This window comes from Psittacula echo (assembly GCF_963264785.1).
Source record: "Psittacula echo genome assembly, chromosome: 10".
Lineage (NCBI taxonomy): Eukaryota > Metazoa > Chordata > Aves > Psittaciformes > Psittacidae > Psittacula > Psittacula echo.
In genome coordinates, this window is record NC_137741.1 from 2,016,287 (window position 1) to 2,032,305 (window position 16,019).

General features: G+C 45.9%; 1 protein-coding gene across 1 annotated transcript in view; it reads right to left on the reverse strand.

Moving 5' to 3' along the window:
• Positions 1–7,303, reverse strand: part of HCN4 (hyperpolarization activated cyclic nucleotide gated potassium channel 4) — a gene marked incomplete at its 3' end in the record, with an annotated part of 99,857 nt that extends 92,554 nt beyond the window's left edge. Inside the window, exon 1 of the mRNA XM_080625970.1 lies at positions 6,398–7,303. Coding sequence (XP_080482096.1) covers positions 6,398–7,101 — 704 coding nt within the window. The 5' untranslated portion in view covers positions 7,102–7,303. The remainder of the gene's footprint in view (positions 1–6,397) is intronic.
• Between the last annotated feature and the right edge of the window lie 8,716 nt (positions 7,304–16,019).

Sequence of the window (16,019 nt, forward strand, 5' to 3'; positions counted from 1 at the left end):
GTTACTGAGAACTAAAGCCAGGTGGAAAACAGTGATCAGATGGTAAGTGGGTACCAGGACCTAGGACTGGCTGGCCAAGAAATCTGCCTCGGGAAGCCCAGATAATGGAGATGGGACTGGTGGGATAAGAAACACAAACACGAAGTGAGCGATGGGGAAAACAACAGGTTCGAGACAATGGGGTAGAAGATGGGGAGAAAACAAGGGGAGAGTTTGTAATAAGCAGAATATTTCCCTTCGAAGCCTGGAGAGTAACTCAAGAACCTGGTGCATCATTGTTGCTTTGCTGTAACTACCTGCTACAGCCATTGCTTAATTCAGAGCAGAGGGCAGTGGAGCATCTCCTTGACAAGATCCACACCTGCCAATGAATCCGGAGAGACGATTGTGATGAGGATAGGGATTGATTTGTTTTTTAAAACCTTAACAACTGTACAAAAGCACTGCGTTAAAAATGAGACTGCAAAGTCAAAAGCTCAGGTTATGAAATAGCAGGACGGAGGTTGACTATATTTTGTTACAGTCATTACAAGATTCAAAACAGTTCTTCCCATAGAATTCACCTGAGATGAGAGGAAGGGCTTGAGGCAGATGCGTGCAGGAGAGAGATTTTCTATAGGAGCTCATTTCTTGCACTATCTGGAAGGTTTGCAATGAAAGAGATAAGGAGCTGCAGAGTGAGATGTGATGGCGAGGGCAGATGAGCGGTCCCGAGAGAGCCCATCTCTGCCAAAAAGTTCCTGCAGAGGTGTTAGGCAAATCACTCAACCCAAAACTGTGATTACAATAATGTTCATATGTGGTGATTAAAGAGAACACTATGTCATTATTCACAGCTATGCGGGGGGGGGGGTTTGCTGTAACAACAGCTAAACTAACAAACATCAGAGGCTTGGGAAGAGGGTGGGTGGCATCGGGTTTCTCTGGCTGGCTGCTCACTCCTCCGGATGATTGCTCCCACAGAGGCAGAGCTCTAAACATAAGCTATGCTGCGTAATGCTACGTCCTCTGCAAAACAGGTACTCAAACTGACTACACCAAGGCAATGTTTTTCACAAAGGAACCATCCCTGTGTGCCCTGGATGAGGGATGGGCTTCTCTGAAGAGATAATGTGTTCATCTAGTGGCAGAGAGATGTTTGAAGGGCCTGAATTAAGTTTATGCTGAAAATCTTAATCTTAAATCTCAAGTCTTGTTTTAGTATTTATTTATACACTTTCATCTCAGTTTCTGCACCTGAACATACATGAAAGTACTGTAATATTATATGATTATAGCCTTAAAACTTATTATGGTGATACATTGAGGTGTTTTTCCTACCAAGGCCTCCGTATTTCAAATGCTGCCTTTTCTAATATTGAACCTGTCTCATACTAAAATCTCTATCCTCACACTGATTAGCTAGTGTGGGGTTTTCATCCTCCCCGTCACGATGTGAAGATGTGATGACTTGCCTGTGGCCACAGGAAGTGTGGCTGCACTAGTTTGGTCTCCTTAGTTTATGGTCACAAAACCATGTTTCTTCTCCTCCGGCCTGATTCACAGTCCACTGAAGAGAACAGAAATCCAACCCATGCTGTTCAGTGGGATTTGGATTATCTCTCACATTATTTCTCTCATTCTGCTCCAGCAAAGCTGCCCTGGGAATTGGCAGAAAAGTTGTCTGCAGTAGAGACAGCAAGATGTGACTTCAAGAAAGCATCTCCCCCTCCTCAGCCAACAGTGCCCCCACACTATTTTGGGGCAACTGCCATCAGGATGAAAACAAAAAGAAGCCAGCACAGTCAATGAGCTGCCTAGCAATAAACCTGAGCCTGAGCTGCAGTTTGGTTTTGTTTCTAATGACAGGTTCTGCTGCGAATGCAACTGTGTCCCTGACCTTTCCTCTAAGCAGAGGTTTCTCTGAACCCAAATTTCAATTTGGCGGACATAAGGCTCACACAGTGAGCAGCTTGCATTTTAGTTTGCTATGAGCAGTGGGCAAGTCATATGAGGGGAGTGGGCAGCCTCTGAATGCAAAGCAAGGTGGGTGCAAGCAGCAGTATTCTGGGCTGCAGAAAAGGGCATTACTGCCTGAGAGCAGGGAGAGCAACAGCCACCCAAGTGACCTGCAGTCATGAAGCAGTGCTGTATGCTTCACACACTGCTCACCCTCCTCACAACACAGTGAAAGCTTAGGAAGAGCAGACTCCATTGCTGGAGCAGTATTCCCATCAGGAATGCAGGGAATCGGTTCTATTCAAGAGAGTAGAAAAGGGAAACATGCATCCTCCCCACTTTTGCTCAATCCCATCACTGCTATTGGGTCCAGTGTTTAGTACTGGAATTAGTAATCCCACTGATTCCTCACGAGTGTCCCTGAATGACACTGCTCAGAGGTCTGGAGCAGCAGGAAGGGGAGCAAATGACTTTGTTCTGCAGGAATTCCCCTACCTGAGCATCGATTCCTTTGGGTGCCACAGAAATCTCCCCAGGCTCCCAAACAGACAGGGGGCTCTGGCAGAGGAAGTAAATGAAAAATGGGATCTGTTTGCACACAACTATCACAGGTAAAGGAGAACAATGAAAAGACAAATCCTAAAATCTGAAGTTGGGTCTGCTACCGAGTGGGATATTTTCCATTGTTTTCAAGGAGGCAGCAGCTTCTCTTTTCTGTGAAGCAGTTAATAGATTACTGGGCAGTGAATTACGTGCAGTTCTATTTACATCCACTGTTTGGACTATTCTGGTCCTTCAGGTAGTGTCTCTGTTCTCAGGCCTTTCTAAAAGCAGCATGCTACACCTTTTTACAAGCAATTCTGGAGAGCAGCTACACCCAATATGCTTCAGTCAGCTACCAACTAGATAGATCATTTTTTGTCTGGAATTTTTTTATTAAACCGATTGTACTGGATCAATGCTTTCTCTTAGCAGTAAATTACAATTCTATCTACCCAGTGGAAAAGCTTTCAAAGTCACAGATAAATCTTGATCTAGGAAACAGTTGTTTGGCTCTGCACTGATGTGCAATCAACCCCAGATGCAACTAAACTCAAGCCGTTAGCACATACAGCTGCACCTCAGAAATTGCGCTAGGATTCTTGTTTTCATTAGAAATTGCTAAGCCGCCTTTTAAGTGCTTCCAGACCTAGTCCACTGCATTAGTCATGAGTACTCAGGAGCAGGGAGTTTGGTTTTTATAAAGGTCATCTGGTGTCTCTTCCCCTCACAATGGACTAAAAGCAGAAATCAACAGAGCCTTAATCTATATTAATTTGCTTTACTCTTGGAGGGTCATAGATTTGCCACTGGAACTAGCCATGTTAGATGCTAAAAGGATAATGTAATAAGCCTATGATGAAAGCCTCTGTTTTATGCTAAACCAGGAACTTTGCTCACATACTGCGAAGGAGAAGCAACTCCATGAAGGCAGAGGAATGACACCTATGTCATTTTGCAGCAGAACTGAGCTCCAGTAAATAGACTGGAGTGTTCCATTCAAAACTTCCCATCTCAAGCTGTACTGAGACAAGAGTCACAAGGTCTGGAGCTCTACCACAATGCCTGGAGATACAGCTCACTCTCAGAGGTGAAACTCGTTTCTCCAAAAAGACAGAAACCAAGATCTGGGTCTAAGTATTTAACTTGAACCATGTCCACCAAATGCTGCTGTGCAGTTTTGGTGGCAGAGAAGTGCAGGATAATGGAGATAAGGTCCTGATGCTCCAGACTCTGCACCCATCTGTAACAAGGAGCAATCACGCATTGCACTGCGTAATTTTCAAAGCAGAAAAGAGAGTCCTTTGGGTCAAGGATAGAGCTCTTGCAAACAGTTTGATAATATCTGCTCTTTGGTGCAATCTGCTGCATTTCAGAGGTCAGAAAATATTATTATTCATGCGAGATGTTTCCAAGACAGATGCTTTAGCAGTATTCAGAGGAGGAGGGAATACAAAACCCGAAGAGTATCTGGGAACGCTCCCACTCTGCTCCTTCAAGGCAGCCATTATTCAGAGGTCATTTTTCATGGAAGCCCACGCATTCTCCCTAAGCACATTCATACTCAAACAGATATGCTGCAAGTGACCCAGAAGAGGAGGTGAACAAAGTTCCCTGGAAAATACACATACTGACCATAGGGTAGCACATCCAGCTCCTCCCCACCTCTTTGAATGTCTGTTTGCACAGTCAGTACCAGTGCCCCATCTGATGTTGGTATAAACAGTAGGAGAAGGCACATATCTGTGTGCAAGGCTTCTAGCATTAACTGAGAAGAAACACAAAGCAGCCAGAGGAATCTGACCCCAAGCAGAGAGTGTATTGCACCAGGGTGCAGATACCCAACTCACTGTGCTTTTTCAGCACAAATGAAAGCTACATTGGGGAGGATTATATTATTAATACGAAGGAGTCACACATGCATATATACATATATAGCTGCATGCATACAAATGGCTGTTAGCAGCCTCAGTGTGATCCTCTGGCTGGGCAGAGTCTAAGCTTGCCTGTATATCTCTGTCCTTTGTGCAAGGCTAGGAGTGGCCCTATGGCCGAGTACTTCAGCAGTCAAAACTCACCTCCTAGTTTCCTGTGCTGTTTTAAGGAGGCAGGACTGGTTCACTAAGAATCTTCAAAACATAAACTCTTAGGAGCATCTCACCTTGGGCAAGGTGGTTACCTCAGCTACTGCTACAGTCCTGTCACTGAAGTTTGCCAGCCTGGTTCTGTCCTGAAAATGTAGCCAGAAAGATGGAAGGGAATGGATCCACTGTACAGATACGTAAAAGATATGCAAACTGAATGCTACTTTTGTATAAATCCAAATACAACCCAGAGACTAAAGCCAAAATTCCTCAAGGGTGTGACACACTGAGAACACCTTACTAGGATAACCTGGGAAAGCAAAGTAGTTAAACTCCAGACTCAGAGCAAATAATCCAAACAATAGTCAAGAGTATGAAATTGGGTTTGTTCTTTTTAAAGCTAATGACTCTCCCATTTCACCATGTTTGTGAGTTATGACTTGATCAGTCACAACTGGGAGGCAATTTTAGACTCTTTCCCATCTGGGTTTAAGTAAGATTGTACTTGCAAGGACTATGTATCATGATGTAGCTACTGGAAACCCTCATATGCTCGGTCAGCTGTGTGCTCGGGAGACTGGAATGCACTGAATTCAAATGACAGTGCAGTCTTCCAATTCACAGAGCTTTATAATAACATTTGTTAATCCAAGTAAATGTGCAGGAATCCGGTGCCAGTGCTGAGTCTTCTAAGCATGTGGACCGCTTGCTAAACCCCTAGTAAGTAGTATCAAGAGGCTTCCGTCTTAGGGCACCCAAAACCACCCTACAACTCCTTCCTGACATTATCTTTCTTTCTAACTGTATTCGGGGAGCAATGCAAGGTTTCATGAAAAGTCCAAGAATTCCATAAAATCATGTTGTTTGATCGATATGTGTTTGAAGAATGTTCTTCTGTGTGCTTTTAAATGTGAGGTGTAAGCCAGTTGTAATAAAAGTTGAAGCAATAAACCTTAGCCATTGACTGCGCTAAGTAATTAATTATTGATTGCAGTACTTTATATACATATTGCAGAGGACGATTCACCTGGGCATGAGACAGGGAAATACCCAAAGCCAACCTCTCTGCTATACAGAACTCCATGAAAAATGGCTGTAGGGTTTACAAGTTAATGTCCTTATTAATCTTCATGGAAACGTTGCTGTCTGAGTGAAAGCAAGCCATTACTTTCACAAAGACAATGTTAACTATTCCCTACCCAAATGAATTTTGCAAATATGGATCTGCAGATGCAAAAGAGAAAATCTTTCTCTCTAAGACTCTGAAGGTGTTAAGTTCCTTCTTAATGACTGCTGCTCTCCCCTGCACATACCAATTCCTGACAAGCGATGCTGCAGTACAAAGCCGCACAGAACAGCAACATCCTGCCCTAACTCTTTGGGAACAAGGGAGAGGACTCAAGAGGAACAAAATCAGGATCTGAACCAAGAATCAGGCAGACCGTATGCTCTGAACTGGAGGTGTAGGACTAGTTACGCAGCAGCAGCCACCACACTTTTTGTCTAAGAGTTGTGCATCAGGTGGGAACATTTTTCCCCAGTAACACTGAACTTAGAGGATTTCCCTTGTAAAAAGCCAACGTGAAAATACATTTCTTGGTTTAAAAACACAATTTAGAATTACTACTAGTGTGGGGTCACTAGAACTAAGCTTAAATAGAAATGAAATCTGCAGATTGTTTGGCTGGATGTGTCCTCCAGCTCCTCTCTGACTAGGAAATGAAGGAAAGTTCTGCCTGGGTGTGTGCACTGTGCAGAAAGGTCTGAGTTGGACATGGGAGGGGAAGGGGAGACCAGCTAGTTTTGGGTGGGCCAGGAGGGGGGGGGGACTGTACCTGAAGTCGCTGTAGGGATGGATGATCCAGAACCCAGCAGACTTAACCCTTTCCTGCTCTCTCTCCACGGCCTTCTGGCTGCCAAACATCCTCAAGGAGAATTTGTTGACCCCCGGCTGGAGCATGGCCCCAAACTGCCTCTGCATGAAACCGGCTTGGCCCAGCCTCTGCTCCTCATCTGGGGTGATCTGGTCGCACCCTCCACCTCCTTCCACTTTGATGGAGGTAGAGGAGCAAGCCCGGGGGGGCTGCTGCTGGAGCTCCGGGGGGGATGCTGGTGGGGGAGGCGCTGACAGTCCCTGCTCCAGCTCCGAACTGCCAGGGGGGCTCTTGTCCTCACTGGGGGAGGCCGGCTCCCCTTCACCGCCGATCAGCCTCTTCTCCTCAGCCGCGTCGTGGAGGTGCCTGCTGGTCAGCGAGGACAGGCTCCCTTTGAAGCGGCGGCAGTCCCCGTTGGTGCTGGTCTTGGCACCCTTGCTGCCCGCCTCTGTCTCCACGAGGCCGGGGTCACCCCCTCTGCCAGGGTCTCCCCCGAGAGCCCGGGTGCTCCCAGCAGAGGGCGAAGGCAGTGGCTTCAGCCTGATGCTTTTCCTCCGGGTGTCCTTGTCACTGTCTTCCTCCTCGTCCATGATCGACGCCTTGGGTCCTATCTGCTGGGGCAGGCTGTAGAGTCTCTTCCGCATGGAGGGGGGCAGCTTGTCCATGGCTGCTGCTGCTGCTGCTCAGTAAGAGGGAGAGACCCCCCGCTCTGCCAAAGGAGGGGAACCGTCACTGCCCCCAGGCCCCTGCTCCCAGCTCAAGGGGCAGAAGGGACCAGAGACTGGCGTGTCATCTCCTTACCAGACTGTGGCACCCACAGGCTCTGCATCAAAACACAGGCTCTGCATCCAGAAGGGAAGGAGAAGAAAAAAAAAAACCAGAGGGAAGGCAAAAAAAGCCCCCCCTCTCCTCTGTTGTCCCGATTTGGCTACTTGCTGCTTGTCTCCCCTTGGTGTTACTGCAATCCCTGTCTGTTCAGATCCAGAGCACCCGGCAATAAGTCTAGAGGAGAGCCACACACTTCTTGCTGGAAGGTGAGGGAGAGCGCCAGCAGCAGCAGCAGCAGCAGCCGCTTTGCCATGTTGGCATCGAGATGCAAATGTGCCGTGTCTCCCGGCGGGCAGACATCATCCAGAAAGCCAAGCTCAAGCCCGGGTGCCTCAAACTCCTCAACCTGCCGGCCAATAACACAATGAACTGCAACCTGCAGCAGCCACTGCTTGCTTACATCACTGTCATCACTTATTCCTCATGCAGCTCCTGCTCCTGGGAATATTCATGAAGTGATCCCATTCTATTGGGTTGCCATAGGAGCGACTACTGCACGCAGGCTCTGCCTACCTGAGCCAGCACCCGGGCTTCTTAAAAGGGCAACGCCTGCCTGCCAAGGGGGTGTGTGCCTCAGCGGGCACCGCAACGCTGCTGCTGCGGAGCTGCAGAGCTCCTGCTGCGGAGCCAAAGTCACCCGTGGCTCGGCTTTAGCCAGCAGTGCCGGGCTGGATGCACCCGTGGTTTAACGGCAAGAAGTACCGGGCGGCTGGGATTTAACAATAGCAGCATAACCATACAATAAAATACATGAAAAGAACAATAGGAGCAAGAAGATTCCTTTTCCTCTTAGATGCTTATGGTCCCTGCTCCTTCTGGAGTTGTGGTGGCTTTGTTGCAGGTTTGCTTGTGAAGACATGGGGCAGGGCGGGGGGGGGGGAAGGTTGTGAGAAGGGGTGAGTCCAAATCTAAACAGCGGATCACCTTGAAAATCTCACTTGCATGCAGAGCAGGGAGTGCCTGGCTTTCCCAGCAGGAGTTTGCCTGCTGGGAAAAACGCTGTGGCTTGCACCTGTGTGCAAAGTAGCCCTGGTGTGGAAGGTGTGGTTTTGCTCGGCTGCCTTGCTTCCCCGTTAGCCATGCAAACCAGCACTATTCCTGCACTGTGGAGCTGTAGAAATCATTCCAAAAACAAATAAATAAAAAGAGAAGCCAGCTGCATCTGGAAGAGCTCCCCTGCTGGAATGATGGCGAGGAAGGAGGGATGCGTGGGCTCTCCCTGCCACACGACACGGGGAAACCCACTTCCCAGTGGGCACCTGAGTCAGCACTTTCTGCGGCACACTCACCCTCCACTAGTGGGGCTCCCGGCAGGCTGGTCCTGGGAAAGTGACAGCTCCACACGGTAATCCTGCTTCCTTTCACTGAGGGCTACAATGTACCTCATATAACAGGGGCCAAAGCAGTGGGGAAAAAAGGCTAACATCAGGCATTTCCCTACCTTTTGTTCTTCGAGAGGAAAAGAGGTGGCAATCAGTCCTGCTTTGTCCTTCTTTGGGAATGGCTGTTTATTCCCTTGTGTTTAAGGAGCTCTTAAGATTCAAATGATTTTCTAATGTAAAGCCTTTAAAACCAGTGGAGTTAAATGAAGAATCTGTTCAGCCGTATAGAGAGTGCCTATATTTTTGCATAGATTTGCTATGTGAGGCTTTCTGAAATGTTTGTTGTTTTCTCCATTTAAAATCCTAGCTCCTGGGAAAAGGCAAGCACATGAACTGTGCAGGCAGGCAGAAGGGAGGCTAAACACAGGCAACTGATGCCTACTGCAAGCAGTGACGAAACCCTCACCCATGTCTGCACTTCTGCTTTCATAAGCAAATATTCCCCTTTTCCCTTCCAGGAGTCCCCTGCCACATGCCTCAGGTACCTCTGGCATTTAAAGCAGCAGATGTTACTGAAGCTCTTACTTCAAGGAAATGCAGGCATCAGCAGTGACTTCACCATACACATACACAGCACATTCTTCCTCATCATTGTTTGCCTGCTCTCACTTGAATCCTTTCTCTGAAGCATTCACCTGCTCCTCTCATCCTCCCACCTCCTGGCACAACCCAGATGGGCTGTGACTCATTTGAAATACTCCTCAGTGAAGCTACCCAGTGCGAATATTATTTAATATTATTATTTTCATTACAATTTCTGGTAGAAAAAGCTTTTCTGGGCAAATAAATCTGAGTTTTCAAATGCTCCCATAGATTAGATAATGTGAACCAAGCCAGTGACAGCATGAAAGGTCTTTTTCCTCCTCTTCTTCCTTCCTCCAGGCACTAGGGATGCTGAGGTGTAAGCACTTCTGTGCCTAAGCTGCAATCAACTGTCTTCCAAAAGGATGTGTTTTGATTAACGAGGTGCATAAACTGATGCAGCTTTTTAAACACAGTCCCTAATGTTCCCAGGGAATGACAGAGCAACAAAGGACATGCTCAAGCTGTTTGTCCTCTCTCAGCTGTAGGTATTCTAGACACCTTCTTTATGTCCTGGCCTCTCTGGGATTTTTCTCCAAGTGCTGCTGTATCTGGTGACACAAACAAGATTCTCTTACAGCCCTGAAGTGGGGAAGGAATACAACAGAGCATCCAAGCTGCAGAATGCTCCTTTATCACTTCTGTAGCTAGGACAGAAATTATCAGGTGCAAAGACTGAGTCAGGATGACTGCTGCACTGTTCCAGAAGCACACAGATATCCCCATGCCCAGAAATAAGAATCTCAGCGCTGTATTGGATCTAGGCCTTGTCTAGCAGACAGCCCAAAGTGCTAAGCTTCTGCAGCTCTGTCTCCAAGTGTGGGTTCCTAAACGCTTCTAAACCCTTGGTCCAGGAATTACAGGTACCAAACTCTGAGGATGTTATTAAGTCCTTAAAATGTAATGACAATTTTGTGCCCAGAGAACTTCAAAATAATGATACTTTATTTGAGAGCCTTCCAAGAACTAAGTGCAGGAGGCTGGGAATTATCCTTGTCTAATGGTATGAAACTACTATCATGGACATTATTTATTGTCAGCATTTGTCAGCATGGCAGCTCTTTCCATGTCAGCAAACAGACCTTTACAGGCACATTTCAGAAGAGCCAGCACTGCTGTAGGACCAGGTCCTGCCTATCACTGCCTGCACAGCACACCCAAAGGGGGTACAGAGAACCCACCTGCCAGGAAAAGGGAGAACTGGTTTTGAGGGAAATGATCTCCTTGTAAACAGTATTTGTCAGCTACTGATCTCAGACTTGGCATAGATACAAAGGGAATGGATTTAGTAGGGAGAATGCAAGTGAAGCAGTCAAAGATTCACTTGTTTCTTAGGGGATTTTGCCAGCTCATATATACATATATACGTGTACATTTATGTATATACGTGTATTTATATATACATATTTATAAATGTATATGTGGTGCTGTTTTAATAAAAACCCAGCACTGCAATGCAAATGGGAAAAAACCCATTCCAAAGGAGCTCAGGACTATAGAAGATCAGACTGAGAGCCATAAAAACTGCAGTCCTCTGGCTCAGGGTACAGAAAGCAGCAGTACAAGCTTTCTGCATGCTGCATGGGGGAGAGTTTCATCATCATCCTTGAATCCTTGCGTTCTCAGATGAAAAAGGAGTCCACAAACATGTGCTATAGATTGGAAGAATGGGAGGAAGTCCTTCCAAAGCTGCCTATTGTTCCTCGCAGGCAGGCAGTAACTCATAACTGACATGTGAAATTCATGAAATATTCAACACTACAAAGCAGGGAAATTCTACCTCAGAGTTTTAGTGGTAGAGTCTGCACTTGCTGCCCTGGCAGCTGATATCAGACCTAGAAGATAATAAAGAAATAATCACTGTAAATATACAAATCCTACCTTCCCTTGCCCTTATTAATGACCCACGTGTGCTGTCACACTTGTACTTGTTGAAATTCAGGCAGTGTGTTTTCCTTGCTCTACCATGTTCCTTATAAAAGCAGTAAAGTGGGGGACTGAACTGCTGGAACATGTGTTGAAAGCTGTTTAAGCCACAGCAAAGAGGGGAGCTGAGGATTTGGCCAGTAATGGAAACAGCTGAGCAATGGGATGTGAAATCCATGCCAGGATGCTGGACTCTGGGGAGAGAGGAGTCCCACAGATCTGGACGTCAGGATGGAAGGAAAAGTCCACTGTTACTACACAAGAATTGTTTTGGGTTGGGAGAAAGAACAGTTCAAAGTCCATCAGTGGGAACAGAGAGATACTGAAGAGATCCCTAGCAACATAGCTGCCCATGGCAGGGGGGTTGGAACTAGATGATCTTAAGGTCCTTTCCAACCCTAACTATTCTATGATTCTAACAACGGACTGTGGAGCCTGGTGAGAGAGGCAGCAGCAGCAGATACACAACAGCACAGAAAAGTTTGTGTCAGGAAGCACTTGGAAAGTTACACTCATTCCAGCTTCCAGTGGCAAAAGAATCTCAAGCAATCCCACTCTCTTCACCCTTAAAACCGAGATTGAAAAAATGAGCCCTTATCTAGGCCACATTGTGGCGAACGTGCTTATAACCAACAAGCAGCTCTGCTACTGGACTGCAAAAAAGATGTTATCCAAAGAACCAGCCCTGTTGGCATCTATGGAAAGAAGTTGCGGACTATGCAGAGAATAAACCTCCCAGAGTTTCAGGATGTTTGGATGTTTTGCAATAGCTGGTAACCCTCACTGAAGCAAGGAGCTAAAAATCACAGCTGGAAACAAATTAGCACGAGTGTCTGGCCATCTGACCTTTAATATTCCTCTTGCAGAATAGAAACCTTCATAGAATTAGAAAAATAGAGACAGGTAGCGAGCTATGAAACTGTGAGGAAGAGAAATGACATAGAATCTGAGATTAGAGCAACTACATGATTAAGTCACAATCATTTTTTGTTTACAAAGTACCCACATTCGTACATTATGGTCTAAACTCTACCCAGGAATTTTCCAATATTCACAATGAAATACCCATATTAAGCTTGTATCTTGGACTTCAGTAAAATTTGCCTTCCAAATGTATATTCCATCAAATTTCTATTTCAAACCCAAGCACTAGCTTGTTTTTCTACCTCCATCTGGAATTAATCAGGAGAGGGTTGGGACAGCATGGGGAGGTTTGCTCAGACTGGATCAGTTCAGTGGCTAGCAAAGGACTCCTGCTCAAAATAGCGCCTTTCTCCCACATTTAATGAGCTGTGGCCTCACAAAGAATAATGGATCACTTTCAGCAGGCTGTCCCCACCGATAGATCTCTTGCCTACACCAACTGTACTATTCTGGATTCTCAGGCAGGTCTAGATTTGATGGGAAATGTACTATTGTTTCCAATAACAGGAATGGAAGCCCCCAACCTTGGCAAGTCTCAGTGAGGCTGACTTTAACTCTTCCTCTTCCTTGCTGAATCAAACTCGACATCATGCTGTTGATGCAAGTGCAAAGTTTCAAAGCCATAGCACCTCTCAGACATTTGGTTTAAGAATTCCTAATGGATGCATCTTAACAGCACCTCCCTGCAGCAAACTGCTGAAGACAGGTAGAAGATTAAAAACCCTGAAATAAGACTAATTAGAAACAAGATGCTCTGTGAGCAAAATACTATGAAAGAAATGTCCCATAGATTTATGCCTTGTCACTGGAGCCTCCCATGTCTAACTTGCAGGATTCGGCACCAACTTTTCCTCCAGAATTCCTAATTGTACTGTTGTGGATTCTCTAACGTCTAGTCACTTCTTAAGGCTGGTGCATAGGCCGCAGCAGGCTGGAGCAGAAGACCCTCGGAGATTCCTTTCAACCTAAATTATCCTTTAATTCAATGTTTTTATGACTCAAGAGGAATTCTCTCTTTACTCTTTTTTTACTCTATTTACTCTTTACTACCTACTTTCACAAATATATAGGCAGATGCTATTTTTGAGACAAAATCCCTCTGTCAAATTTGTTTTAAACCACCAAACAAGCTGAAGTATTAGTAGGAGGGAACTGACAGATGATGGATACAAAGTATGACTGTATAAACTTCATTTCCTCAGACAAGATGCTAGAATGTCATGATTTTGGAGAACAAACTCAGACATTTCCATGCTTATTCAGGATTTCTGAACTCTTGAAGATAGCAAAATCGCAAAACCAAGCTTAGCCAGCATGTCTGAACACTATGGCAGTGGGAGAGCTTCAAGCAGATCATACTTTATCATTGCCCCTCACAGATACCCTGCTCATGCTGCTACCCACAGAGGGAGCTTCAGGTAGTTATCCCTCCCACTCAGCAACTTAAATGGATTAGAATTTCCCTGACACTAAAACCCAAAGGCAAGGGAGATGGAGTATTTCTGCCTGCATTTCATTCCTTACTGGCAGAAGTACATCCTTGACAAACAAGCAACCAGGTTAGGCCAGCCTGAGTCCTCAAGACATTCCCATTATCTTGCAAGAGAGTGATTTGTGCCACTGCCATGCCTGCTGCTCAGCAGCAGCGTCTGCAACTGTCAGCAATGCCGAGTGCCGCACTGAGCCAGTAGATAAGTAGAGGAAGGGAAATAAGCTTCAGTTGATAAGGCTGCAAATAATTCTGTGAGATCAAAATAAAGGCGTCCTCTGCTTGGGCTTTTGCTTTTAGAAGCCAGCCCTTCAGTGGTACTGCATATAACCCACTCAACTCCAGAAGGATCTCATGGCTATCCTAAATCTGGAGATTGTTTCCTGGAGTTTGCACCTGCCTATGTGTACACATGCACATTTGTGTTTCTTTAATCAGGCTTTTACCTCACTTCTGGATCAGAAAAGCACTCCAGGTCCAATCTGAGCCTCTGTCTGTTGTATGTTTCTGTTTAATCATGAGTGTTACTGAAATGTCTAGAAAATCCTGCTGATCTCAAAACCCCAGCAGAGGAAGGTAGTCCAGTCCCAGTCTAAACAGCACAGGAGCAGAATATAGCAGCAGAGTAAACAACGTCTTGGTCTTCAAATGCCAGTTCAGTGTGGTCTGGAGCCTTTTTGCTTGTTTAAAGAAGGCTTTGTTGAAAGGTGCTAAAGCATGGAAAAGACACAAAAGGGTGGATCCAAAACAGAAGAGAAGAAACTAAGAACATGAAAAGAGGGCAGGAGAGAACTGTCTGCATCACATTCACCTTTCTGTGTGATGAAGTTGTCCTGTGATGCTGCCACTAAGGAGGGTATGAACTTTGATTATAAGCTTCTTTATGGTCATTCTTGCTCTTAACCAACTAAGGCGACATTCTGAAAACCTTATCTTTACCAAAAAGTGAATTTCCTTCTTTTGAAAGCGAAAGCCAAACCTGCTGGTTTTGGTAACAAGAAGGTTGCATGTGTAGAAGAGAACAAAAAAAAGAGAGAAAATACACTTTTCCTGGTCCTTTTTTTTTTTTTTTAAATTGGTATTTCAGGAACCAATGTATTACCCAAGTGGCCAGTAGTAAAATGAGATTTGGACTTCCTAATAACAGGAAGTGCAAGTGCTGTACACTTGACAAAGATTAAGTAACCAGTAAACCCAGACGGATGGAGAGAGAGCTTTTTCTTCTCTGTGCCTCTCATTCCCTGGATGCTACTTGCTAGTCACATCTATTCACGCAGGCATCTCCTTCATTCTCAGGCCTACAGACTAAGGACTAACTAAGATTTCACCTTTCACAGTGGCACACAAGCTGGCCCTGATTGAACATGGCCACATGCTCAGATGCTGCCGGAGCAGAGCAGCAAGGCTGTGTTGGGCTCTGCACAGGCAGGGAGAGACCAGCCCTGCCCCACACTGTGGCACTTCCCAAAGTCCACCCAGGGACTCCCATTGATTCATTTCCACAGCCCCTGCTTTCATTTGTTTTCAACACTCCACTGACCTTTGTGTAAGAGTTTAAATAAAGCTCTAAAGGCTCTTGAGGCCATTGCCTTGATAGGATCAGTTCATCATTGTATAAATGTGCCTCGGTGGATGGTAGTCTTGTGTTTGTGTGTGTGTGTTTGTGAGGGGGAGGGATCCCTCTCACCCAGCTCTTCTGTGAACACTGAGGGTTTTTTTGGGAAATCAATGAGAAAAGTGCACACTGCAGCTAATGTTACTGCTCTGTGCTGCTAAATGCAAGGGCAGAACAAGACACAGCAGTTCCACATGCTGCTTCCTAGACTTTATCTTCTTTTTAGACAAAGCCCTTTCCTGTGTGATGTGTAGAAACATTCCTGGGAGCAAGACCAGCAGACAGGCCTTCCTGATTTTTCCCTAACCCGTTAGCTGACAGAATCATATTCCCTCCTGTGCTCTCCTACTGACTGATGGTATCTTAAATCTTGTGTTCAATGGAGCAACTTCACAAAGATGCTTCCTGTGGGACACTAAGGGAACAGGAAAGTGACATTTGCTTCACCAGCTGCAGTTTAGGAGAAGAGTGAGAACGGTCTGTTGTTTTCTTTTTAAATAAAGCTTACATCTTGGTGACAGGGTTCCAGATGATGTGAAGGTACGTATGTGCAGCCCTGCACATGGCTGAGCTGCAGTGAGATGATGGGGAGAGGCAACTTGTGGCTACAGCATTCCCCTCCTGCCTGAGTTGTTTCCTGCTCAGCACACTGACTGGCCCATGGTCCCTGGAGAGCCACCAAGGCACAGGACTGAAAGGTTCAATGTCCCACAGTGGGCTTGGTTGGGCTCACAGGAGTGACATGCTGCAATACATCCCACCTTTGACCTTCACTGGGTCTGGCATGAAGAACTTGCCTGAGACCACCCAGGACAGGTGTCCATTCAGCTTCCCTGG